The 27,388-nt window shown below is 42.1% G+C and overlaps 1 protein-coding gene across 1 annotated transcript in view; it reads right to left on the bottom strand.

Moving 5' to 3' along the window:
* Positions 1–19,712, bottom strand: part of LOC306806448 (amine oxidase [flavin-containing] A-like) — a 34,629-nt gene extending 14,917 nt beyond the window's left edge. Inside the window, exons 1-4 of the mRNA XM_079315239.1 lie at positions 19,577–19,712; positions 8,642–8,736; positions 7,221–7,358; positions 956–1,060 (exon numbers count right to left, since the gene is read on the bottom strand). Coding sequence (XP_079171365.1) covers positions 956–1,060; positions 7,221–7,358; positions 8,642–8,736; positions 19,577–19,622 — 384 coding nt within the window. The 5' untranslated portion in view covers positions 19,623–19,712. The remainder of the gene's footprint in view (positions 1–955; positions 1,061–7,220; positions 7,359–8,641; positions 8,737–19,576) is intronic.
* Positions 19,713–27,388: the final 7,676 nt, after the last annotated feature.

Below are 27,388 nucleotides of genomic sequence, written 5' to 3'. Positions count from 1 at the left end.
TTTTAGTTGTCCAGAAGTTATTGCAATTTAGATCTCTTGATGTGCTCTAGAAGTTGAGGGGAAAGTTCTTTTTCCAGTCAGTTCCAAGATGAATATCCAAAGGCCCTCTTGTCTCTTTGCTAATTGCAGAGTAAGAAAAAATGTCTAGATACTTTGAAATATTTTAGGCAGTCAAATTCTTAATAATAATCTTTTGCATGTAAGTAACATGATGTGGAGAATACTACCATATCCCTAAACTTTGAAAAATTATTATTGACAAAAAAATGTGCAGTATAATACATAAATTTGATTCTGCAAAACCACATAAACCAATGGAATTTGCAGGAGTACAGTGAGTTATGCTTGAAGATTCTGGTAAAGACCTTGGTTTGTTGCTAGATTATATGAAAACTGATGAATATTTGGAAGAGAGTATAATGTTCCAGTTGTGCTGCTCATAATCTGAACTTTAAAAATAAAGTTGCTGTGAAGTCAAACTGGAGCCCAGCTTAGGCAGCCACAAAAAAAAATCATCTTTACTCAAAATGCTGTCATGAGGGAAGGGGAAAAAGCCCATTCTAATCTCCCAGCTCATGGAATATTTTTTTCCTGTCATGACAAAATATTTACACTGAGCTCAATCTCTTTTTTTTTTTTTTTTTTTTTTCAGATATCTTAGACATCTCCAGATCTTTTTGTCTCTTCTCTTAGAATAGTTTGGGTTGGAAGGGGCCTTTACAAGTCATCTAATCCATCCCCCTCTCAGTGAGGAAGACCTATCATTTCTGACAGTTCCTGGGCAATACAGAAACCTTTCTGATGTATGCTTCCTTTCTGTTTTGTTTCATTGTTGAGGGTTTTTTTGTTATATTGAGGAAGCAATAAATAACCCTGCCAGAAAAAAAACAAAAACAACCCAATTTATTCACAGTGACATAAACATTGTAGGAAACACTGAATTTTCACAGCCTACCTCTTTTCCCATCTTGTCCATGGTTCTCCAGAAGTGATTGTAATCCAGATAAACCAAGGGATTCCATGTTGAAGGGCAAATTCCTGGGAAATTTCGTGACTTTCCCTGAAATTCACATAAAATCACAAACAACTGAAATACAACAGAGCAGATCTTCAAGAACACAAAATTCTCAGTCATCATGTTTGGCCTCTTGTCCCAAAAGACCTGGCTGGGTTTTGGTTTTTTCTTTTTTTTTTTTTTTTTTTTTTTTTTTTTTTTTTTTTTTTTTTTCTTCAAATGTATGCAAGCAATGGAATGCATGTTGCTAAGTAGGAGGGATAAAAACAGCTGGACTGGCATCAAAAAGGACAGTAACACTTTTTATACTTACTGTTCTGAAAGGGTGGGGAGGGGCACATTTGTTCTGAGCAAATTGTCAAATTCTGAGCTAAGGAAACTCAAGCATGGCCAAAGAGGTAATATTCCTTGTTCCTAAGCATCCTTCATTATTACATTTCAATGAATCTACTATTTGCCTGCTGCTGAAATGTGCATCCTGAAATTTGTGTAGGTCTAAAATTGAATGCATTTCAAACTGTTTAAGCACCTTTATGGTACAGCTCACTTTAAAAGCAAGCATTCCATTATTCCATGGAAAAAACCTAGCCTAGCCTATAAAAAAAGTATGAAGAGGAAGTTTTTGGTTGCAGGAAGAAAAATATTGTACACTTGCAAAAATTATGTTAGTACTTACAATGTGTGTGACACAGAGTTGCAGCAGTGGCTGAAACTGTTATTATCTGAAACTGACTGCTTCAGATAATCCTGTGATAAAATGATAAGAGAAACAATCTAACAGCAGCTGCTTCTTTGAGATAACTTTAATCTGAAAGAGGAAGGGATGAGCAGGTAACATTTTCTCTTATTAAATTGCTTTGAGCCTTCCCCCATGGAAGTCAGTGATGAAATTCTCACCAGACCTCTCTGTCCTCTGCCCTTCCAGATGTGTCAGAGGTTTGTGTGAGGATGCAGGGAATGCTCTGACCATGACAGGTAGGAGCTGTGGTGCTAAAGCAGTTTGCAACCTGCTTCTCAGTGCCATGGACCCTGTGCCAGCCCATCACACCTGGCAGGTGGGAGTCACAGACCAAGAGAGGCTGCAGTGCTTCAAATGTTGGAAATGGGGACCCAGGGACAGATGACATGAAGCAGGAGCCAAACACACCTTCCTCACACTTGGTGAGAGGGAATTTATTGATCTTCCCCACTGACAGTTGTGTGTTTGTGTGTAAATACACATGGGTTTCTGATATTCTGCAAAACATTTTTCACTTCAAGGGTGCAAGATGAAACTCAGAGAACATAGTGAGCTTTCAGACTTGGCAAAAGTAATAAAATACTGAAATTCCTGCACTTTGGTGAACATGTCAGCCCCAGGCCAGGTACAGCAGGGGAGACAAATGCATGTGGGTGAGGGACCACAGCAAAACTTGGCTGACACTGGCTGGTTCTGTCTCCTCAGAGCAGGGCTCCAGCAGTGCCCCAGCTCTGGAGCCCATCAGGTCACTCTGTGCTGCTCCTCCTCACCATCTGCAGTGGGAGCAGCAGCAAAGCCCCTCCTGTTCCATCCAGACCGGGTTGTGATCTCAGTACTTAGTTCAGCCTGAGATCCATAAGTTTAATGTTTTAGGGTTGCTTTTTAATTTCCAACAAATGTTGTGCTTTCAAGTCACCAGGAGGTGGTTGGTTACCTCTGGATTTCTGGGTATGTAATCTCAATCTTGTGTACCACATACTTTTTTCTCCCTTTTATCCCTATATTTTTCTTTTTCAGACTTACACTGAAGGAAGGTGGCAGGAGGGATGCTGGTTCAGCCTTCTCCAGCTGCACATGTGCATGCAAAACATTTCTGCCATGGCAAGAGCAGAGTAAATGCCTGTATGAACACCCTGCAGGGAATCCTCCAAACAACACCAGCCCCTCCTTTCACTTGAGGACAATTTCTCACTGCCAGGCTGCAGCATTATGTTCAGCCACAGAAAAGAGGTCCAAACAGTGCATGCAAAGGGATATATTGCATCCTACAGCTTTTGCTATCATAAACTAATGCTGTATCAAACTAGGAAATACTGATACCAAGCAGTAACATACTACTAATCATTTTATTCTTATTGCACAACATTTTGCTTTTCTAAAAGATCATCAAACACTGCTTCTCAAAATTCATTTATTGCTAGTCTTTTCATTCTGTTTGGGAACACAGGTGCCATGCACAGTCTTTCCTTGACATGCATTAACACCAATAATTCTGCCCTTCAGCAGAGATGAAGTGCAATGCTGCCAGGCCACCCAAATCAGGGTGAAGAGAAGTTATTACTGCCCTTCTGCCCTGTTGATACTGTAGGAGGGCAAAGGGAAAAGATAAGCCTGTGTCCAATCAGGAGCAACAGCAGAAAGTTCCTGGTTTTTCACCCTTAAGTGAAAATCTCTTTTCAAAAGTTTTTTTGATAAGTGACTGTGCTTGTGCAGAGTGATGCAACTTGCAAACAGCTCTCCTATCCTTAGCTTGCTTAGCCTAAAAGACCTTTGGCCAATGGCATAGCCCAGGGAGAACAATGGGAATATATTTTATCCAGAGAACTAAGAAATGCCAACTGACAATTAAAAAAATCTAAACTTATTGTTGCTCTCTTCTCCATGCAAAAACCCCACAACTTCAGTAAGACTTGAGCCTAATGGCAGGAAAAGCTGGAAAATTATAATAGTGCTAAAAGACCTGGAAGGGGCTAAGTCTGAATTAAGAGAGGCTGAAATAGTTCACAGACACAGTGACCCTTGTGTGGCAGGGCTGGACCTACCAGAGATGGGATCAGAGGAAAGCCAATTCTAACAAATTCCAGGAAAGAAATTCCCATTTCCCATCAGGCAGCATGAACCCATCAGCCTTAGACACATCAGTTCTCCAACTTTCTCTCTGGCACAACTATCTCCACAGCAGGGAGTAAATCTAGTAAATCTGAATGAGCTGGGGCTGGTAAGTAATTTATTTGGTTTTAATATTGCCTCCCTGCTAGGCAGAAGAGCTCTGGCTGCAAGTTTCACAGAGGAGCTCACTGCAAACAGGGAAGGTCTTGCAATATTCCATTTTTAAACAAGTTTATAGTGTTCTGGATATATTACTTTCAGAAGGACTGTTTTCTAAACTGAAGGGCAAATAACCTACTGGCTTACTTCCCATGCAAACACATGGCTGCCTGACTGACCCACAGAGTTTATCTAACTCTTTTTTTTTTTTTTTTCATTTCCTGGTGTGTCAAGTGGTTTCCTGCAGACCTCAGATCTGAGTCTGCTGCCTGCTTGGATTAGTTACCCCACACCAATCCAAAGAAAACAAGATCCTCAAGCACCATCCCTCAGTGGTTAGAAAGAGGCAGTGAGAGATGAGCTCTGCAAGGTCCCTGATTCCTGATTCCTGTGTCCTAATAGCAAGTTTGTGGTGATGTGCAGAGTTATAGCCACGGACCTACTTGAGCACCCTGAGCTCTTAATCTAAAGGCAAATGAAGGAAAGAAAGGATTAGATATCTAATCTGAAGCACTGTATAGAAATCCTCATATTTTATCAAGTGTTTCCTCCATCTGAAAATCATAATTCCTTATTAAATCATGTTATATACCCTGGAGCTGTGTACTGCTGCCAGATATTGGAGGAGTGCAGTTATATGAGAAGGTTGATACCACACCAAGGCCTAATGCCTTTATTTTCTAGGGTCTTCTACTAAAAAGGTGAAAACAGCACAGAGCTTTAAGGACCTCTGTTAAAACAAAAAGCTGTTTGCCAGCTCAGGAAACAGAAAACTCCATCTGCCCTTTCTCAGTCCAAAAGCATTCCTGCTGAATTATGGACAGCAGCCACACAGAGAAATTTAGCTGGAAAGAGGACTCATAACAAACACAAAGGTTTTAAAGTTACAGATTTACAAGGACATGATACAAAAAAAAATCCTGATTGACAATAAAGGAGTCCATGTTTCCATGCTAACTGATGGGAAAGAAAGAACAAAGAAAAAAACCCAAAACAATAGTTATATATTTGAATTTTCAAAGAAACTGCAACTACAAAGGAAGCCTGCACCAATGAAGCAACTTGGTTATTAAAGCTTGCAGTACATGGAATTTTTCCACACACATATGGGAAAAATTCCTGTCAGAGAAAAGAAGCTCATTAAATCCCTCTGGGGATTTTCACTTTCTCTTGGCTGCTTTCACTGCTTAGATAAACCATTTTCCCACTTTATCCCAACTCAATCAAAGCAGTATCCTGCAAATCTTCAGACAAAGCTGAACCAATTGTTATGGTAAAGGAAAGACCAAAAATCTCTTAATCCAAGGGTGCTGGAGATTACATACAGATGTCACAAATGCATCTAAAGCCATGCTAGGCACTGCTCAAAACATTTCCTCCCCTCTGACAAAACCACACAACATTGCAGACTTTGGAAAAAGCTCTTAGGAGGAGACCTTCCTGTCTGGCCATGGATACAAACTCCTGGACAGCCACCAACTCACAGAAACAACAATGGGACACAAGGGGAGAAGATTTCTTCAGACCTTTCAAACCTGAAAGGCAGCAGGTGGCCCATGGCTGATGGTGCATTAGCCCAAAAAGCTGAAAATTTCCATCTTTCAGATTCATATTTAATTTCTGGTGCATATGATCCTTTAATATCAAATAATCTCTTTGCTAACACTTTCTACCATAGAGGAAATACCACAGTGGTTGTGTTCCTGGAGCATCTTTAATGAATAGGAGGGATGCAACTACAGCTGGGAGAGCACAAACCCCTACCTGCACCTCACCACCCAGCCTGTAACAGTGTGCAGCAGGCAAGTAAAAGAGCCCTGGGCACTGAGCAGCCCAGCCAACAGCCAGGATTGCACAGATGGAGTTTAATAAGCTTCTTCTAGAAGTGGGAGACGAGAGAGGGTTCAACAAGACATCCCTAAATCAAAGGGCATGGTGACTGCACAATGTCTCAGGGAAAAAGAAGGAGAAAAAGCTGTGGAAAACCTTAGGAAAATAAAATGGAATAAAAGGGCTACAATGCAGTGGAAGAGGATGTGGGAGAAATGAGACCTGCAGGAAGGAAAGCATCATTATTATTCATCCAGTGCTTAAATCTGGGAGTCCTTAAAGCCCCTTTGCTGTCACCCTGGTCCAATAACTACAGCTCTTTTGGGACCCTGATTAGCTCAGCAGGACCATGATGACAAATCCAGAATTGATCCACAACCAGTGATCCAGCTGAATAGCTCATAATGCTGCCTCTTGCTTAGAAATATTCTTTCACTTCAAAGAAAACATACAAAATTACATGGTCATTAGCAGGGACGCGCATAATGCAATGTGGGACAATAAAAAGCTGCAGCTTTGGTGTCAAAATGCATTAAGGGCTCAAAGTAATGTAACCCATTAGAGCCTTTTATTTAACATAAAGAAGATAAGTGCCTTTTAGGATGCTGAAAGATTCATGTCTGAGCTTAAATTAGAGCAGGACAAACATTCTGCTGGTACAAACCAGCCCATCCCTCTTGCTGTAGAATTACATCCATTTTGTATGAGGGGGTGACAAATAACTTTTTTAGTATTATGGAGTGGCTGTGCAATTATTTAGGATGTGGCTGTTTTATGAGCATAGCATCACTCTGCCCAATAAGGAGTGCTTGCAGAACCAGATGGCGAAATTCTGCAGTGTGAACACATTGCTCTAATTCTTAGGAAAAAAAGGGGGAAGGTAATAAAAATGAAACCAGTTAAGGATCCATCACATAGGATAGCTTGTCTATATCAAGCATGTCAACTGTGACTCATACAAGCTTCAAGTCTGGCTCTGCCAGAGTCTGTTAAGTACCAAAACTAAAGAATATTTTAAAAATTTGGAAGTGATGGTCTTTGCAAATTAAAATAATACTTTGTGTTATGGATATTTCCTGAATTTCAGGCAAAACTTTCTATGGAGGATATGTTCAAAGACAATGTGCCAAATGCATCCCAGATTTTTTAGTTGCTGTCAGTTGCATTTTCTGAACACTTTTAAGAAGAAAATAAGAACAATTTAACTTCTTAAGTAAGTTCAGTAAGTTAAAACAGAGTAACGACACCTCAAGCAGGTTCTTTCTGAATTACTAAGGGTGAGTTTTAAACCCTTTTGATGACTGTCAGGAATTCCCAAGTTTCAGTGCTACCTTTGGGTAGCTCAGCATGGAAAAATGCAATACTTACCCCTTTATGATGGAACATCTCACCCTCAACATTCACTTTGTAGTTCTCCACCCCCAGCTCTTTCGCCAGCCGCAGAATCCGGTTTTGGGTAGGTCCCACATATGATCCCCCAACATCCACATAATTCACTTTATCATTCTGTGAAAAGCAGTGCAGGAATCAGAAGCTGTGCAGGAAGCTCCTCACTACAAACATCTAGAAGCTGAAAGAATTATTCCACACTGAATGTGTATGGAATGTATTTGTGTGCTACTCAGGAGGATTTTTTCATGGAAAAGGTTGTCAAGCACTGAAATGGGCTGCACAGGGAGTCACCACCCCTGGAGATGCTCAAGAAATGCACATCACTTTTCTTGTCATTGCAAAATATTTCTGCAGTTGAAACCATCTCCAACATCAAGGCCTGTTTTCTCTCTCTAGATACTTGCTTAGACTTAATGCTGCAGATGCTGAGCACTGCACTGCAGTTTTCCAGGAGATTAATCTCCTTTCCAGCACTGGACACAATGGCTCCAGCCTGCTGCTGTCTGGGCAGGGGCCCCCAGCCATACCTGCCATGAAAGGTGCTCAATGAACTCCTCAGACAGGCACCCCACTCACTTGGGAAGTGGGAAGAAAGCAGAAGGCTTCAGGGATGCACACAGGGATTAGAGCAGGCTGATCTCCCAAGACAGTAACTCTTTTTAACACTGTTTATAGTGAGTATTTTAAGCCTGGCATCCTCAGTGTCACAGAAGGATGGTGTTTATACTCCATGTTTCACACACAATGATTTCTGCTGGAACACCACTGTTTATCTCTGTTCCCCAGCAATGGCATCTGACATAATTTACACCTCCCTCAATTCCAGGGTGGGAAGCAGAGGTAATGTCTGTATTACATTACCCTGCTCCACAAGTGACTCTTCATTTCTTTCATTTCTTTTTCTAATGGCAATCGAGATGCAGTTCATTTACAGAAGCAGGAGTGTTATTTCAGATAATTTTAAGACATTTTAAAACATATGTCTGAGCCATAATGATGTCTGGTCCTGCTCAGGCTGCTTCTTACATGGCTCTAAGTTATGCCTGCTACTGGATGCAAAGGGAGATGGGAAAAAGAGGGCAAATGCTCTGACACTCATGGTCTCAGATGATGGCTTTCAACACATTATTGAAGTCTAAGTAGACAATATTCATTTTCTCCTCATCTACTAAGCCAGTCATTGCACCTTAGAAGGCTGTCAGGTTGGCCAAGCAGGAATTCTTGGTGAACACATGCTGACTGATGACTTTTGGATTAGTTGCTCTGTCACTTTCTGAGGGATTGAGCTGAAGCTGTAGCTCCCTGGATCAATAATTGTAGTTCCCTGGACCAAAATAACAGGAGTGACACATCATAGACCAGCACAAGTGAGAGTCCACATGTCATGAAACACTCACCTGGATAGTAAATGTCCTTCCTCCAACTCTGTCCCGGGCCTCAAGGACCACCACACTGACCCCAGCCTCAGACAGCAATTTGGCTGCTGACAAACCTACCAAAAAAAAGAGAAAGTGCATTAAAGCAAGTGGCAGCAATCAGCCACATTAATGGCCAAAAACTAAACCAAAGCTTCAAGGTCAGAGATTTCAACAGGCTGTTCTCAAAAATCCCTGGGAGAAGTTAGGAATTTTGCAAGGTATCTCACCACAGAAATCATGTGGCTGCTGTTTAGTTGCATGTTATAACCACTCACAGCATTCACAGACTGAAGTTTCCTCCTTGGGTTGGCATTTTGGCCTTTGAAAACCAGCAAAACTTCAATTATTAAGGGACAAGCACACATCTTACTCTTCATTTGTGCAGCCTATGGAAAGGCAGCACCCAGCTTGGGGGATTTGCAGTGCTACAGTGCATCAATAATGCTCCTCTCCCACATCAACTCTCTGCTCCTCTGCTGCCCCTTGTCCTCATTCACATGCAGAAGCAAAGTCTGCTTCACTGTCAGGATTCATTTCCAGCAATGGAGTTTGACCATGACAATCAAGCAGGCTGCATGTAGATACTTTATAAAAGGAATTATGGTCTCAGCAAGAATCATCTAATTATGGGACTTTGTGATGGAGCCACGAGAGACAACTGAAAATTCAACAGGACAGGAGACCTCTTTGCTTCTGACAGATGCAAGCTGAAATTGTAGAAAGCAATCATGAGTGGGTGAAATCAGATTATCCCACTGCCCTGCAGGCCAATTTGGCACTGAAGCATTGTTTCTTTGGAGTTGTTTCCCCTCCTTAAGTACAGAAAGGCAGCCCTATTGATCAGAACTTCCAAGATACCCTGCAGGCAGGAGTAACAATATTACCCTCATGTTTATTACACTACCTTGAAATGTGATTAAAATCAACTGTTTGTGAGCCTACAAAGAATGCATGTCTGAAAAGATCAAGGGAGAGAAATTATTCTGGGAAGAGTTAAATGTACTCCTTTTTCTAAGGGCAATACAGAATTGATCATAAACTTCTATGCATATAATCTTTTAATGGGAAAGTGGAACACCATTCACTAGAAATCAGAACTGAGGAAGTTCAAATGTCATTCATAGGAAGCAATTATATACACAATTTTCATACTCATCTAAAAGTAACTTTATACTCTTGCACCACATTGTTCAGACTGCTGGTGCAGAAGTATACTTAATTCTTCCATCTATCTAATATTCTAATTTTTTTTATTGCAAGCCATTTTTCAGTGGAGTAGATATCTTATAAATTGATCTAATTTATTTAAGTGATAATTTTTTCCCTCCGTGAAACTCTAGAAACATTTTTTTCAAGCTAATTCTTTAATCCATTGGGTGATGGTTTCTCTTCCTCCCCAAAACAAATGTGGAAGACACAAATCTATGATGTTGAAAAGACAAATTTCAATATTTTCTTCTATATATATATTTTTATATGCAGAAAAATGAGATTTTAAAAATATGCAGTTTTGTCACAAAATTGTGGATATCCTACATGTGCAAAATGTAGGCTGAATTCTCTATTCTGTGTGAATACCACAGGGCACTCAGACATGAGTGGGTAATTCTTTTGTAAGAAAGTTTACTATAGATATACATGCCTTGAAAAAATTGAACATGAAACTAAAAAATGTTCCAACCTAGGTATAAAAAAAAAAGAAATTAAATGCAAGTCTTTGGTGCCCAAGACCATAATTTATGCTGAATACAACAGCTCTATTCCTGCCACAGTTCTTTAGGAAGAATAATGATCACACTGGCCTGGGTTGGAAGGTAAGCTCACTACTGGATTATAGCTTAATTATGGGATATATCCAAATAAAGAGGGCTGCTAAGGGATAAAGAACACGTTGTAATGTGACTGAGATTTTCTAACCTGTTTGCCTGTTAAACTGTACTTGTACTCCAAACTTACAGGTGTTCAAGTTTCATTATTGCTAACCCAAGGGTCATCTGAGAAACTGGTCCAAAAGAAGAAAAAAGGCTTTGAAGTTTCATAGACTGAGAAACAGCAATAAATTGAGACAGCAATGGCCTACTGGAAGCTGGGAGAGGGCATGACTCACAACTAAAAACAATACAAAATATATTTATTTAAGATTACTACTACATATTTATTTGCTCAAAGCACAGGAAGTATTTTCTTTCAAAACAGAGGATTAGGAACAACACCTGCACACAGCACCTCTATGTCTATGTATCTCTATCTCTAATGTCTGTTGGTCCCACCTCTTTAGTTCCATCCTGGTGAGACTGAAGTGCACCAGGTCCAGGTGCTTCCACAGGTTTATGTGAAACACCCCACAGGTCATGAAGCCTCTGTGTTTTATACACAATTAACTAAACTCACTGCATATTTACCCTTCATCTTCTTTGTAACTTGAGCTTTCAAGACTTTTGTTGCTATTGAAGTATCCTGGATAGGACTGGACACCAGAGAGTGACCATTTGATTGATGGGTAAGAATGAGAGAGGAAGGAATGCGACCTTCTCCTTGCCCCACCCCTGTCTACTCAGCTCCCCTCAGACTCCATGGAGCTATCCTCTCAATTCCTCTACATCTCCATCCCAGAGGACATCATGAACTTCAGCAACTGCCAAGGAGCAGGGAAGAAGTTGTGGATGTGCCATCCCAGCAGGTGCTCCAGGCCAGGCTGGATGGGGCTTTGAGAACTTGGTCTAGTGGGAGGTGTCCCTGCCCATGGCAGGGGGTGGAATGAGATGGGTTTTAAGGCCTCTTCCAATCCAAACCATTCCTACAGACACACTATTCCAGGCCAAAAGGAGCACTGGGCTCAGTGCTCAGACCAGGCAATGGAAACACTGCAGGTCTGTTGGTGTGGCTGTGCTGCAGACACTCCTGCCACAGCTCCTGCCACAGCTGCAGACACTCCTGCAGACACCTCCACCTCCCCCGAGTGCAGCCTTGAGATAAAGCTGGAAACAGCCCCAAATCACTGGACAAACTCCTTCCAGATATCCCCCTAATCCCATGAATTACAAATGCACTGCTTGCCTCAGTAGATGGAAGGAGCCTGCCAAAACCATGCCTCGTTCACAGTATCTGGCTGTGGAAATTCACTTAGTGTTAAATGAGAACAAACAAGGCAAGACATCCTCCACAAGGGTTTCTATGGAAATCTCACAAGCAGCTGCCCACCTCTGAAGATGCCATGCAGGAAAGCTCTGTTCCTATTGATTTTGCAGTGCTATTTAGGATTCAGAATTGCTGCTGCTACAGATCACACTGTGGCTGCTTTCATGCCAGAAAATTGTCATAATCCTACCACAAGAAAAGCCCTTTAAAGTGCATTAAACACTGGACACACTGGAAAAAGAGGAGAGGAAAGGAAAAGGAAAAGGAAAAGGAAAAGGAAAAGGAAAAGGAAAAGGAAAAGGAAAAGGAAAAGGAAAAGGAAAAGGAAAAGGAAAAGGAAAAGGAAAAGGAAAAGGAAAAGGAAAAGGAAAAGGAAAAGGAAAAGGAAAAGGAAAAGGAAAAGGAAAAGAAAGGAAAATTATTTGATGCCAACCTGCAGACTGCAAGACACACCCCGTGACTGAAAGATAAGGATACTGAACAATACTGAATTTTGTAATACAACAAAGCCCATCTCTACCTCATAGGAGAAAAGTTCAACTCCATAGGTAATGAACACTAGGATTTAAAAGACTTGAACTTGATTCCAGAGGAATCCTATAATGTGGAAAATGGTTACTTGTTTGGTTGGGAAGTATTTATAAGAGTAGATTTATGAGAATAATTCCAAGTTGCCTCATACTGGGGTTGATACAGGGCATATGAGCAGAGATGAGTTCCACAGCACAAGCAGTGAGAGTTTTTAAAAAGTCACTTTATTGGAAATGTCCTTGTGATTGTATACTAACAGTATAGAGTTCTACTTCTCAAAATCTAGGCTCTGTAAATAGAGACAATTCCTTCATAAAACCCTTATTAATCCACCCTACTGTGCACAGCATGGCATAGCTACACTGTGAGAAAGATTATTAACTCATAACAGCAGTGTTCTAGCAAGCTTTAATTGAGGAAATGGGGAAAAATCTTCCTATAAAATCCCTACATTTTTCTGATCTTGCGAGGGGAAGCAATTTTAAGACTTTTTTTGCTCATTCTTTCTAATATACATCAGTAAAATAAGAGAATTGGCAATATGCCATTATTAAAGTTCCAATGTGATGACATTCTAATACTGTGATTATTTTTACTGTTTTATTGATGGAAACCCTAACTTTTTTCTAAACACAATTGAGTAATTAAACATGGCAATGAACACCTTAAAATCAGCTCTCATTTTTCCAGCCAGAAATCCCTTTGGCAAGTGAAAATGAACCTGTCAATGAGAGATGCAAAACATTTCTGCCATGACCATAGGGTAAAATCTCCCTTCCTCACCTCTTTATTATCTTCCTGCAATCTTGATTACCCTTTCATTGGAATTTTTGTGTACATTATAGCATTTACTGAAGTTTTAAAACACAGTTAAAATGTGCTCAGTTATATCAGATTGACCAGAGAAGCCATTAATGGGCAACAACACACAGAAAGCTGAGAATGAAAGGACTGTTTCCTTTCACTGGCTAAGGATTTGAAGATTTTAAATTGCCACTGAAAATATATTTTAAAAAAAACCCAAACCAACAATGCTATCAATTCAGCAACAGCATCTTAAATCCACACAAAACAGCAAGAATGCACAGTGTGGATCACAAGTCTACATTTATTTCTATTTCAGTTTTGCCTAATAACATAACATCACTAATTTTCTGCTTGTCAAAAACAGTAGTTTATCTTGCCATGTTTTCTTTCATATCTCTTCTTGTAGAATACTTGGTACTGGAGAGAGATTGAATTTAGGCATTTTGTCATTTTCAGGTAAATAAATTGAATTTCTTTTTCATTAACATTTTTTCCCTTCTAAGAAAAAAAAAATTCACTTGATTCAGCAAAGGTCTTAACCAAAAGAGAATAAATATTTTCTATTACAGAGTAGATTGTCCAAATGAGACCAAGCCACTTACTGGTCTCAATGGCATCACTGTCTAAATGCTTTCTACAAATGCAAGCCTTGTTCTGAAGGGCACAAAGACAGTTTCTCAAGGACAATGTTAACAGGAATACAGTGGGCAGGAAGAGGGAATTCTAACCCAAGGACAAATCCACTCCTCTGCACACACCCACTGGGATTTTTCATGTCCACAGCTTCTTGCAGTAAACATTCCTTCCCCAAAGTAATGTCTTCCCCCAAAACAAAGGCAGAAAAGAGTTAATGAGTATTAGCCCAGGGTTGGAAACGAGGCATCTTTCCTCCCATTAAAATTAAAATTTAAATGAGTAGTTAAAATGATGGCAGTTTGATACCACCTAGTAATGGAAACAACCAAGGTAATTACACACATTTATGACTACTGACAATTTTTTTTAGTCAGTGTTGTGCAGAATAAATTCCTGTTATCCAAATGGTGATGTCCAACTAAAAAAGTATGTATGAAAAAATGTTGCTGCAAAATTATGATCAGTGTCATCACCACAAATACCAATAACATCAGCACTGGTGTTCCCAGAAAAGGCACAATGCCTGTCTCATGCCTGGTTTTGTTATGTCAAGGTATTTTTAGGGATCTGTCCTAACTACTTGGCTATTTATTTTGCTTGTTGGGACAAATAACACTCATAAGACTTCAGCAGCAAAACAGCAGAACACATCATGAAGAATGAGGCAAATGGAATTGGTACTTCTGCTTAGTTGCAATCATTGTATAAAGCATCCATTACACTTTGTATGGGGTTCTGGGAATTTTGCTCCTGCTGTAAATTTTTTGTCATAATGACAGTCAGCTTGCTAGAAGTACATTGGGAACTCATAGACCTGTGAAACATTGTTATTTATTTCTGCATCCCCAAAACTGTACTTTAGGAATCTCTGGTACTAAATGACAGCATCATTGATTATCAGCTTTCTGGTTGAATACAGAAGGAAGGAAGGAAGGAATTGGGTAGAGGGAGCCCAGCACAGGGCAAATGCAAAGTGATAAACAGGGAATACATTTTATGAATCAAATATTACATCCCTATAGGTCAAGTCCTAGGTAAATACAGAAGTAATAATATGGAAAAAAAAACCCTATTGAAAACTACTCCAGACTTACACAGGTCTGATTCTATCTCACACCAACAACTGTGTGTTTGACAGTTTATCTGACACCACCACCCACCAGCAGCTTGGTGTGCTGTCAAAACAAACAGGGCAGTATACAACAGAAGTTGTGCTGCCAGCATGGCAAGCAAGGAAAATCTGCATTTCCTCATTGCTCAGTCTCTCACCCAGAGCCCAAAGCCAAGGCGTGGGTAGCTCCAGGGGTAAGGCTGTCAATCCCACACTGTGGAGCTGCAGATGCCAACAGAGTGATTTTCCACAGAGAGAAAAACGAAAAAAGTCTTAATAATATATCATATGTTTAATTTCTATATAAAGATCAATCACTACTATTTTTACATCCCAGCTTTTCCTACAATTTGTGGCCCTTGGACTCCTCCATAAGGGTAGCAGAAAACAGTGCTGCTTCCTGCACATGGCTGGGAAATCTCAGCTTTGATTTTGCAGAACCATGCAATCTCCTTGTGTCTGGATAAGAGCAAACATCCTTTTCTGTGGAAATAACAACATGGCAGTGAATTCTAGTCTTGAGTGTAAGATTCAATTACCTCTGTTTTTCCCTTGTGTTTTGTACTCATAACACAATGTGCTGAGATTCCTTCCAAGAAGTATTTGCATGCAGGATTTTTTTGGACTTCTCTGCTTCTGGACATACTTCTCCATATCTGCTGCCTCTCTGGCTTGCATTATGTACACAAACATTATTAATTCTCCAAGCAATCTTCTGATAAAATTGGCTTCCACACAAGGTGAGGCTGGCACATGAATATACTCCCATGAAAAAAGTTAAGGTATTTTGCTTACATTCTTTATTTTTTTTTTTTCTTTCCAAACTTGGAACTATTTAAGCTTGAATTTTCAGGGTGTGTTTTTCAGGGTGTGGTTTTTTGTAATTCTTTCCTGCTGGAAAATCTTGGTCAAAATTGACTATCTATTTCTAATTGTCTAAGGAAAACATATTCTTTGATTTTGAAAAAATCATGCCTTTTTAAATTCCTATTTTGGAAGTTGCAGCAGCAACTTGAAATTTGGCAGGGAGGGAACCCTGTCAACATAGCACATTTTGTTATCCATGTGAAAATATGCCCCAATAAGGTCAATTAGAAAGTTATGAGAAATTACAGGTCACAGCAGTCATTTTTCAGATCTGACAAGCTGAAATATCTGAGGTTTCTATCAAAACTCTTGGAGCACTTAATGCTGTCCAGTTGTTAATCTGCCTGAGGAATGACTGAACATCCAGGATCTCCTTACAACATTTTGTGCCATCAGCTTGCTGAGTTTCAACAAAAAGAATATGAAGCAATATTAATCAAGTCAAAATTAATCCAAAACAATATTCTTCAGTTCAGTAGAAAACACTATAAATAGAAAATGGGAGAAATATTCAAGCCATATAAATAAAAACTTCCTGTGGGTTTTGGGAAAGTCTTTAACTTCAGGCATCAGTTTATTTAATATACTTGGGTATAAAATGCTGTAATTAATATTAACTGTATTACAGGGGACATTATCTATTAGGAGTTACACAAAAGTGTACCTGGGGCTTTTACTGGCCACAATCTACATTTTTAACATGCAAACACAAGTGGAAAGAGGAATCTACCCCAGCTCCCTCTCTGTAGGGCTCCAAAGACATTTGCTGATGCAGCCTGGATGAGTTTGATTCCATCAGCAGAAAGTCTCAGAGGTAGAAGCCACCCAAGCACAGATTTTTTTTCCAAAAGCACTCTTTGCAGAAGATCCCTCCACCCCTGGACTGCAGCTCCCTACAGGCAGAGTGGATTCTGTGTCCCTGGAATGACCACACTGTGGTGGGCATGCAGAGGCAGGAGCATGGATGAGCAGAACATTTTAGACATTGCTCAGAAATTGCCTCTCAGGACCATGCTTTGGTTTGAGGAACAGACAACTCCAGAGCTGCCTGTCAGGATTTGAGCTTGGACAAATATTTTTAAAAGCTACAGCATCACAGCTGGGAAGTTCACACTTAATAGAACAAGCACCTTGCTTATACCTCATGCAGATTTAATGTATTTCTAGTAAAGAACTAGTTTATCCCAGAGTTTCCTATCCTCTTCTGTAAGAACCAGGTAGTGATAATTAAAAAAACAGTAGGAGAGGAGACAGAAATCTCACCAGATGAGTCAACTACAAATTCAATTTCAGAGATACAAATAGCAAGTCAAGACTGGAGTCAGAGAAACATTGAGGGGAAATCCTGTCCATAGTGGAGCATGATTTATTATGTATTCCATCACAAGCAGAACTCTAGATACTGATTACTTTATTTATTTATTTATTTATTTATTAAGACCAGAAAGCAGCACTGTTTAAGCTCTTGCAGAACTGTGGTGTAGATATATTGGTACAGGGAATAGTAGCTGTGAAAAAAGCAAAACAGACCAGAGGCTGATCAGAATTTAATCCCCAGCTATGAATAGCAGTGTAGAGATTAATTATTAAATAAGGCATTTCTTGTTTATTTTTCAATGGCTGTTTTCTTAAAATGATGCCTGTTGTAATTCATAACAGGCAAACACCAATTTCTATGCCACTGGAATGAGTTTTCCATTTGCATGAAAAATGCTCCTGTACCCCAGGAGTGCTGTGACATGTTTATTTGTCTTCCTCATCCCACCAAACCAATTTTCAGGGATTTTGAGCACCATGAAATTTTCTGCTTGGCTCCATTTCAATCCTCACACCAGGTTTTGGCCCAAGGTGTAGGTGCTCCAAAGTAACCTAGTGCTTTGGTGCTAGTGAGACAAGATACCACATCTCAAAGCATTTTCAGAAACACTGCAACAGGTTGGGGACCTGGAGGAAAGAGGAACCCTGAAGGGAACAAGAGCTTCTCAGAGGTCTAAAAACCATATTCACCATCAGCTGCACACAGAATGGATGGTAATTCCCTAAGGACACTGTGTGAATTACAGGAACCCTAAGGACTGAACAACCAAATGTCTCATGCTAGCAGGAAAATTGCCAGGCATCTGGTAAAACTAAAAAGCAAGGAAATCTAGGTCCACACTCTTCCTTTCTGTTTAGTGATGCCATAGATTATTAGCATATTTGCATATTCACAAATAATTATTTGAATAATTGCTGCTCTTTTAGTAAATGAAATAATGTAATTATGTAAACCATTTGCTGTTTTACACATTAATTCACTGCAGATTACACCAAAGGAAAGCCTCTGTCTCCTTCTCAATACTAATAAAACTGAACTTCACCCACACCAATAATGGCTGTAATATCACTGAAGTCACAAAGTCACAAAACACCTATTCTGAATTATTAGTGAAGTAAGAACTGCCTGAAAACTGAGACCTGGCCAAAGCTGCCAACACAAAATTGACCTGAGGAACAACCTAAACACTAATTTTCTCCAACACAGCAACATTCTCATCGTAGGTAACATAAAAATAATTAATTAACGGGGTTTTCTAAGACTCTAGAACAGCTCTTGTCACAGCAACAAAACCTAACCTGGAGATACTCCCAGATGTTTATTCTGCAGCATTTTCCCAAACAAAAAATGCCACTGACACGTGGGCAACCTGAAAAAGCACCCTCTGGGATGCACCAATCCCAGTCTGTATCCCAGTCTGTATCCCAGTCTGTATCCATTATGTATCCCAGCCCGTATCCCAGTCCATATCCCAGTCTATATCCCAACCCATATCCCAGCTCGTGTCCCAGCCCGTATCCCAGTCCATATCCCAGTCTATATCCCAGCCCATATCCCAGCCCATATCCCAGCCCGTATCCCAGCCCGTATCCCAGCCCGTATCCCAGCCCGTATCCCAGTCTATATCCCAGCCCGTATCCCAGCCCGTATCCCAGCCCATATCCCAGCCCGTATCCCAGCCCGTATCCCAGCCCATATCCCAGCCCGTATCCCAGCCCGTATCCCAGCCCATATCCCAGCCCGTATCCCAGTCTATATCCCAGTCTATATCCCAGCCCGTATCCCAGTCTATATCCCAGCCGGTATCCCAGTCTATATCCCAGCCCGTATCCCAGTCTATATCCCAGCCCGTATCCCAGTCTATATCCCAGCCCGTATCCCAGTCTATATCCCAGCCCGTATCCCAGTCTATATCCCAGCCCGTATCCCAGCCCATATCCCAGCCCGTATCCCAGCCCGTATCCCAGTCTATATCCCAGCCGGTATCCCAGTCTATATCCCAGTCTATATCCCAGCCCGTATCCCAGTCTATATCCCAGCCCGTATCCCAGTCTATATCCCAGCCCATATCCCAGCCCGTATCCCAGCCCGTATCCCAGCCCATATCCCAGCCCGTATCCCAGCCCGTATCCCAGCCCGTATCCCAGTCTATATCCCAGCCCGTATCCCAGCCCGTATCCCGTGTCCCAGCCCGTATCCCAGCCCGTATCCCGTGTCCCAGCCCGTATCCCCCATCCCCGCCCCGTCCCGCACCTGCGGGCGCTGCCAAGTCACTTTCCTGCAGCCTCGCTCCCTCCCGACGAGCACCCAGAGCAAACCAAGGCGAGGAGCGGCGATCCGTCCCCTCCACAGCGCTCATCTGACCGTGTCCCTCCGCTCCCCCGAGCGCACCTGCAGCCCCGGGCCCGGCGCTCGCCCACCGCCACCCCCGCCCGGCCCCGCCGCCGCTCCCGGGGGATGTCCCGGGGGAGGCCGGCGGGGGCCGCGCCGTTCCCCCCTGACCCACCGGAGATGCCGGCCCCGATGACGATCACGTCGTATTTCTCGGCCATGGCGCTGTCCCCGCTGTCGCTGTGCCGCCTCCGGCCACGGTCGCGGCTCCGTCCCGGCCCCGCGCTCCCTCAGCGCCGTCCCGCCCGCCCCAGCCCCGCCCCGGCCCCGCCCCTGGGCGCGGTCCCGCCGACATTCCACCAATGGGCGCTGCCCGGGGCGGGGCCTCCCCGACCACACCCTCCCTGACCACGCCCCCCCTGCTCGCTGCGCGGCCCGACGGGACGGGGGATGCTCGGCAGCACCGGGAATACCGGGAATAAAAGAACAGTGGGAACAAGGGAACACTGGGAACAAGGGAACAGTGGGAACAAGGGAACACAGGGAACAAGGGAACAGTGGGAACACTGGGAATAAGGGAACACCGTAAACAAGGGAACAGTGGGAACAAGGGAACACCGGGAATACCGCGAATACCGGGAATACCGGGATTACCGGAAGCAAGGGAATACTGGGAATAAGGGAACACTGGGAATAAGGGAACACGGGAAACAAGAGAACACGGATACACCGGGAACAAGGGAACAAGAGAACATGGGAACACCGGGAATGTCGGGAACACCAGGAACGCTGGGAATAAGGGAACACCAGGAACAAGGGAACATTGGGAACAAGGGAACATCGGGGACACCGGGAACATGGGAATACCGGGACCACAGGAACACCGGGAACAATGGAACACTGGGAATAAGAGGACACTGGGAATAAGGGAACACTGGGAGCACTGGAAACATTGGAAACAACAGGAACAAGGGAACATCGGAAACAAGGGAACACGGGGAACACCAGGAACAAGGGAGCACCGGGAATGCCGCATCCCGGGCGCGCACCGCTGGCGGCTCCGTGCCGCACCGTGCCGGGGATGCAGCCGGCGGCAGCGCGCCCGGTGCAGGGTGCAGGGAATGAAACAGCCCGTGCTCCCTGAACACTGCGAGTGACCCGCAGTGACTGCAGGGCAGGAGGAGATCCATGCAGCCGGAGGTTATGGCAGCCTGCAAGCCTCACCTCCCACTAGAATCAAGTCATACTTGATCCATGAGACGGGGAACAAGGGGTTAACCTTTCCGTGGGCATATCTTCCCGAAGACAATGCCTGAAATAATAATTGCTTGTCAAAATTCTGTTCGTACTTAGCTACTATTACTGCTCTGGAATGCATGGTGGTTGTGATGATCCTTGAGTTTTACAGCTCGTACAGGTTTTATTGCCAAAGTGTAAATGTCATTTCTGTGGTGTGGTAAAACTAGAGAGCCTGTCTGTCCTCTTCCAAGTGAGCACAGGAGACCTTTACAGTCCACACAATTACAGGAAATCCTAATGCTGTTTCATGTTAAGTATTAGTGTAATTCAGAGAGTTCTGTGATCATATTCCATGCCTGAGCATGACCAATGAATCCAGTGAGACTGCAATGCTTCTTGTGTACTTGGAAACGATCTGGTTTTCTCTTCTATAGAGAAAACATAGAACCTTTGCTTTTTGTTGATTGTGCCAAATGAGTGAGGTGTAGAGCAGCCAGTGTGAACCAGAGGAGGGTTATAAAAATGTTTGGAGCACCTGTCCTATGAGGAACATCTAAAAGAGCTGTGATTGTTCAGAGAAAGGAGAGGAGAGGAGAGGAGAGGAGAGGAGAGGAGAGGAGAGGAGAGGAGAGGAGAGGAGAGGAGAGGAGAGGAGAGGAGAGGAGAGGAGAGGAGAGGAGAGGAGAGGAGAGGAGAGGAGAGGAGAGGAGAGGAGAGGAGAGGAGAGGAGAGGAGAGGAGAGGAGAGGAGAGGAGAGGAGAGGAGAGGAGAGGAGAGGAGAGAAGACCTTATTGAGGCCTTTGATTACTCAGAAGGGGACTGTGAGAAAGGTAAGGACAGACTTCTTAGCAGGGCATGTAGCAATAGGACAAGGAATAACAGGTTTACACTAAAAGAGAGCTGCTTTAGGTTTGTTATATATTACTATGAGCGTGGTGAAACATTGTAACAGGTTGCTCAGAGAGGAAATGGATGACACATCCCTGGAAACACTCAAGGTCAGGTTGCTGCCAGGAACATGGAACAGCTGAAAATGTCCCTGTTCATTGCAGGGTGATTGGACTGGCTGAGCTTTAAAGGTCCCTTCCAACCCAAACTATTCTGTGGTTCTATGACAGCAGTGACTGGATGCAAAAACATTGATAAATCACTAAGCAATGGTGCAGGAGACAGAATAATGGTTCTTCTTCACCAACAAGAACAGGTACTTTACAAAGTATAAGTGCAGAGCTCAGTGAGTGTGTTGCAGTATCTGCAGACACAGAAGTGCCAGACACTGCAGAACAACAGATCCCTGCTGCTCTGGGAGATCATCTGCTGACACAGAAGCTCATTATCACTGTGATTGCTGCTGCTCCTTGCCAGGGTAAAGGGAACACGAGGGGACCAGACCAAGGCTGTGAGAGTGGTATGGATTCTGAAACTGAAAACCTAATGTACTTATCCCCACTTTGTGCTCAGTGGGGAAAACAATCTCTGTTTCTTGAGGGAAATAAGGACACCCACTCCCACATCTCTGCTGGCTCCAGTGATCAGGTCACAGGGAGTCTGACAAATAAAAAACCTCACCCAGGGGCACCTCCCTCATAATTCAGAAGCCAAGTTTGGAGGAAAGCAACAAAAACATCCTTTGTGATAACAGCAGGAAACTTGTGTGCATCTAGATAACTTGCTGATAGATAAGCTTGCCAACAAATCTCCAGTGCTAAAAGGAGCCATAGTGTCTTGTGAAAGGGCAGTGGAGACTGAAGTGGTTCCACCTAGACCAGCTCTAATGATGAGAGATGATATCCAAGTGTGAATTATACAAATTGCCAGCTCAACCATTGTAGAACAGACTGAAAAAATTCCTGAGGGGTTGCCAAGGGTTACCTTGGGCTTTGAGAGATTCCAGAGGTAGTGATGCCTGTCAGAACCATGTGATTGCTTAGTTCTTGGCATCAATAAGAGCACTCAGAACAATTCTCTCCCAACTCAGACCTGCAGACATCTAGGATTTGGAGGGGGGGAAAAATTCCTGAAGCCTTGCTTGAGAACAACAGGATAAACCCAACAGAATTGCTGAAAAAGCAAGAAGTAGGGAAGGAAAAAGATGATGTGTTGTACTGAGAGTGATCCTCCTCTTCTAAATGTGATGACCACATTTGAAAGAAGATTTAAAATGTTACAGAAATCAACAGAAATTAAAGGGATGCCAAATCTTACACTAGAGGAAATTCCAAGCAGATAAAATTTTATTTGGAAATAAATCAGTTGTCACTCAGAAAGGAGAGTTGATTAAGAAGGAAATGCTCACCAATGGGCCCTCTTTGTTATGCAGTATAAAAAAACAAGGGAACAACACTGAAGGATGAAATAGGAAGCTTCTGTTGCTGAAATAATTTCCTAGCAATCTCTTGAGCTGATTTATGTCTGCCTCAGTGATTGATTTGTAGCAATAATTTGCTGAGCCTGCAGAATGTGAAGGTATAGAAAGTCACAGACATAGATTTTCAAATTTGCCAGGGAAAAAAACATGGGAAGTTGAGGAGAAATACAGTGGAATATCAAGAACAAAACTTTCACTTCAGATCATATCTGTGTCAGCAACAAAAAAAAATTGTTGGGTAGCCCCAAGAATGGGCAAAAATGGATCAATTTGTTGTTCAAAGAACATGAAGTATCCAAAAGTAAGTGGCATCACTAAGTCTTTTATTGTACTACCAGTGTTTTGCTGTCAGTTTTGCCAGCTACTGATGTAAGAAAGTCAAACTTCTCAGGTCATGCCATCAAGAGTCACAGTTCAGTGTTATTTTGTGTCTGCTCAATACCCAAATGATGTGTAAAATCAGTCATAATTGTTGTGAAAGACACTGATATTTTGCATTTCTTCCTGATTTCAATGTTACTTATTTTGCCAATGCATCCAAAAAAATAGAACAAAAACACAGGGAAATCTCTAGCATTGAAATATATATATTGTTTTTTATAAAAATAAAAATAAAATATATTATCTGTTGTACATATATGGATTAGTACAAGGTAAATAGAATCTAAGTGCTGTGAGTGAAGAGTTCATTATCCCTAGAAGACTGATTGTCATTATCAAGGTCATAATTATCACCATTTAGCCACCTTTAAAGTCATGTAATTCTTGTATCTTTATGATACCAACAGAGTTCCTCTAAAGTACCCTAGAACCTGTCATCTTCAGTGCTACTGTCAGTTGAAATTTTTGCCATTAAGTCATCATCTGTGCTGATTAGCACTCTCCTGTGCAGGCACAAAGATGAGCTTTCCAGGGAGCACTAGAGCCTTTTGCAAAGCCTAAATCACAGAAATTTGCATTCGCACACATTTTAATTCTGGTAATTATAGAGTTAGCAGTCTGGGTTGCATCAAGCTGAAATGGGAAAGAAAATGTGAGAAATAAACTCTCCCAGACATCAGACTGAGTAGTTCTGTTGGGAGTGGTTTGGTGGGGCAACAGGGCAGATGGTGTGGAGCAACTTCAGAAGTCAGCTGTAGGTGATACTGTGTTTTCTAAGAACAGTTTTCTATTTTGGAACAGTATCTTGGACTATCTTAGGCTAAATTTAGGGTCAACAGGTAATTTATATGGCTAAGGATGCTTATAGATGGTGGTTTCCTTCCCCTTCCCCTTCCCCTTCCCTTCCCCTTCCCTTTCCCCTTCCCCTTCCCCTTCCCCTTCCCCTTCCCCTTCCCCTTCCCCTTCCCCTTCCCCTTCCCCTTCCCCTTCCCCTTCCCCTTCCCCTTCCCCTTCCCCTTCTCTCCCTGCTCAAGAACTTTATCAGTAATGGAGAACATGAAATACCATATAGCACATGGTATTTGGACAATATTGCACATCATAAGTAGGGAAAAAATATATACAAAATGTTCCAGGCTTTAGAGTATTTTCCTCTGAAATAAATTCCAGACAAGCAATGGTAGATCATTGTCTTCAAGGCTTTTGTGCAAGAGGAAGGAGTGAAAATGTCTATTTACTAACACCAAGCAAGGGGTAACCCAGACTCCTGCCCAAAGCAGATCCAGGGCTTGTGCAGTTTGAATGCATTAAAGGATGGAAAAACCATAATCTCTGTGGGCTTCAGGGTCTGACTATCCCCAGAGGGAATCCTTTTTTTCCTTATATTGAGTTGGCATTGTCTGTAGCTCCAGGTTGTGCTTGTTGCCCCTGTTCTGTCACAGGGTGCTGGGGGTAATTTTGTGTTTTGGAATTTCCCGTTGGAGGCATTTCAAGAAGCATTAAAACCATGACACTGCAGAGTAGGTCTTGAAATAAAAAAACATGATACCTTGCCCTCAGTGAATCCCTTAGGGAATATTCCTACAATCCCTTCACCTCTCTCTGGTTCCCCAAATGCAGAGTTATCTAGATCCACTGGAATGGTCCCAGCTGGGGATTCACAAACAGATGGTTCAACACATTTGCAAAAATTTTTTAGAATCAAATTGATAAACTTTGGATGGCAATTTCGAGTATTATGCTTTGTATTTGTAGACTAGGATGCAAATTCTTAGTTTTTCAAGATAATTTTCTTCCTCAGATGTGTATTCAAAACCATCTGAAAACCATCACCAGTCTGATCTTGCAGAAAAGTCTTCACTGCTATGAAAAATGGTTTTATACACAAAGGTGGCTGTGGCATTTTCATTCATCAGTGTTCATTTTTCCTGGCATGTTTTCAACAGTCCTAGTGATCTCATGCTTCCTGACCAGCTCTTTCTCAACTCTAATCAATGAATAAGCACCTGGAAGCAAATAATCATCACTCATGGCTATTAGCATTTGATTAGTTCATTTTGCCTTATAATCACAACCAGGAATCTTCTGATACACAAACACAGACAACAAAAATTCACTGTCCTTGACTCTCTCCTTGACCCTTGTTTCTCTCTTGCCCAATAATAGAGCATCCCACAAACCTCCTGGTGTGGTGCCTGTCCTGAGTGCAAGACAGTGTCAGTGGGACATGGAAGGGGATGAGGGGAGTGGGGTGCTCTGAGTCAGCCCCCAGCACTAACAGAGCTCCTGCTCTTCAGTGCTGGATTGATGCAGGAGCTCCTTGTCTGCTCTCCATCCCCTACACAGCTCCACAGCTCTCAGTTCCTCTCAGCTCTGGATGCAGAAGGCATTCTTGTGTGACTTCACTGCATTTGAGGGCCTGGAAACTTTCAGCAGGGATATAAATATTGAAAGGGAGCTGCCATGAGGACAGATCCAGGCTCTTCTTGGTGGTGCCAAGGACAGGAGTCAATGAAGAAAATGAAAGAAGTTCCACCTGAACATGAAGAAGAATTTCTTTCCTGTGCAGAGACCATGCAGTGGAACTGATTGTCCAGAGAAGGTGTGGAGTTTCCCTCACTGGAGACATTCCAGAACCCTCTGGACACAATCCTGGGCCATGCACTGTGGGATGTCCCTTCTTGAGCAGAGTTGTTGGACCAGATGATCCACAGTGATCCCTTCCAGCCTGACCATCCCATGATTCTGCAGTGGAGAAAACTGGCAACTGCATGTCAGGAGTTTCCTTAAAGCCATGATGGAAAGGTCAACTACTATGACTTCAATGCCCCTTGGTAAATCTATTAGAATATATTTAAAACATCAATTCAAATTTCAAAGTGCTCCTCTACACTTAGGAACAGAAAGAACAAGACACAAACTTGAGATTTGCTCCCACAAGAGCAATGCCCTCAGCTACATGCATGAAACTTTCTACCCCCTCAGAGAAACCTGTTATTTACTCACTGGATGAAGTTCTGCTACCTCAAGGTGACAAAAGATATTTTGGCTCTACAGAAATGTGGAATAAAATTTTAAGAACTTTTTAGCCACTAAAGAATTAGGTAAATGTTTTCTTTTTTTGCTGGGATAGCATCAATAATTTCATTTTCCAAAATATTTCCAAGTCTTTATTTCATTGTTTAATACAACAGAATTAGGCGTGTGGGGTACAAAAATCCAGAAGATAGTTTGAGAAGGAGACTAAATTACCTCGTCCAAATTTTTAAAGTAACTTCTCTGCATGGTTGTGCAGTCTGACTAAAACACTTACTGATCCTTTAGCAACATCAGACATCCTGTTTGTATGTCTCAAAATTGTCAAATACCTATAAATGAAGAAAATGTTTCATTTTTTTTCAAAATTGGAGCATCCTACTGATGTGCATTAGGCAGACTTCATCAGTGGGTGAAATACAGCACAAATCTCCAGGTACCAGGAGCCAGATGTGCCCAGCAGGTCACACAGAGAAGGGGCTGTTGGGTTCAGATTGAGGAGTTTTCTTCCTGGTGTGGGAAGACATGAACACAGTGCTCCAGAAAGTGGCAGATGAAGCACAATAAGCCCATTTTTTCTTCAGGCTCAGACACAGCCTCTCTGAAAGAAAACAGTGATTTTTAGATGTCTGCACAATTTCATAGGTAGTCAAGTTCCATTACAGTGGCAACAACAGCTTTCAGAACACCTCTTGAGAAACATCTTCTGAAGGCAAAATGATCACAAGATATAATTGTTGCTTTCAAAAATGTACAATCCCTCTGTGTGGGAGTGGGTTGTTTTTTTCAGATGTGAAAGAAACATAGCTGCAGATACATCTCCTGCAAACAAAATAAATAGAGGTGATTCATGTTAAAGTGAGCATGTGTGACTAAAAAGATTATTCTGGTAACTTTTTTTAAATCTCTTTAGCTCTCTATTTTTTGTCTTTGATTATGTGCATTAGTTCAAATGCCAGTGTC

Source organism: Erithacus rubecula (genome assembly GCF_903797595.1).
Source record: "Erithacus rubecula genome assembly, chromosome: 1".
In the NCBI taxonomy this organism is placed as follows: domain Eukaryota; kingdom Metazoa; phylum Chordata; class Aves; order Passeriformes; family Muscicapidae; genus Erithacus; species Erithacus rubecula.
This window is presented reverse-complemented; position numbering and strand designations above follow the sequence as displayed.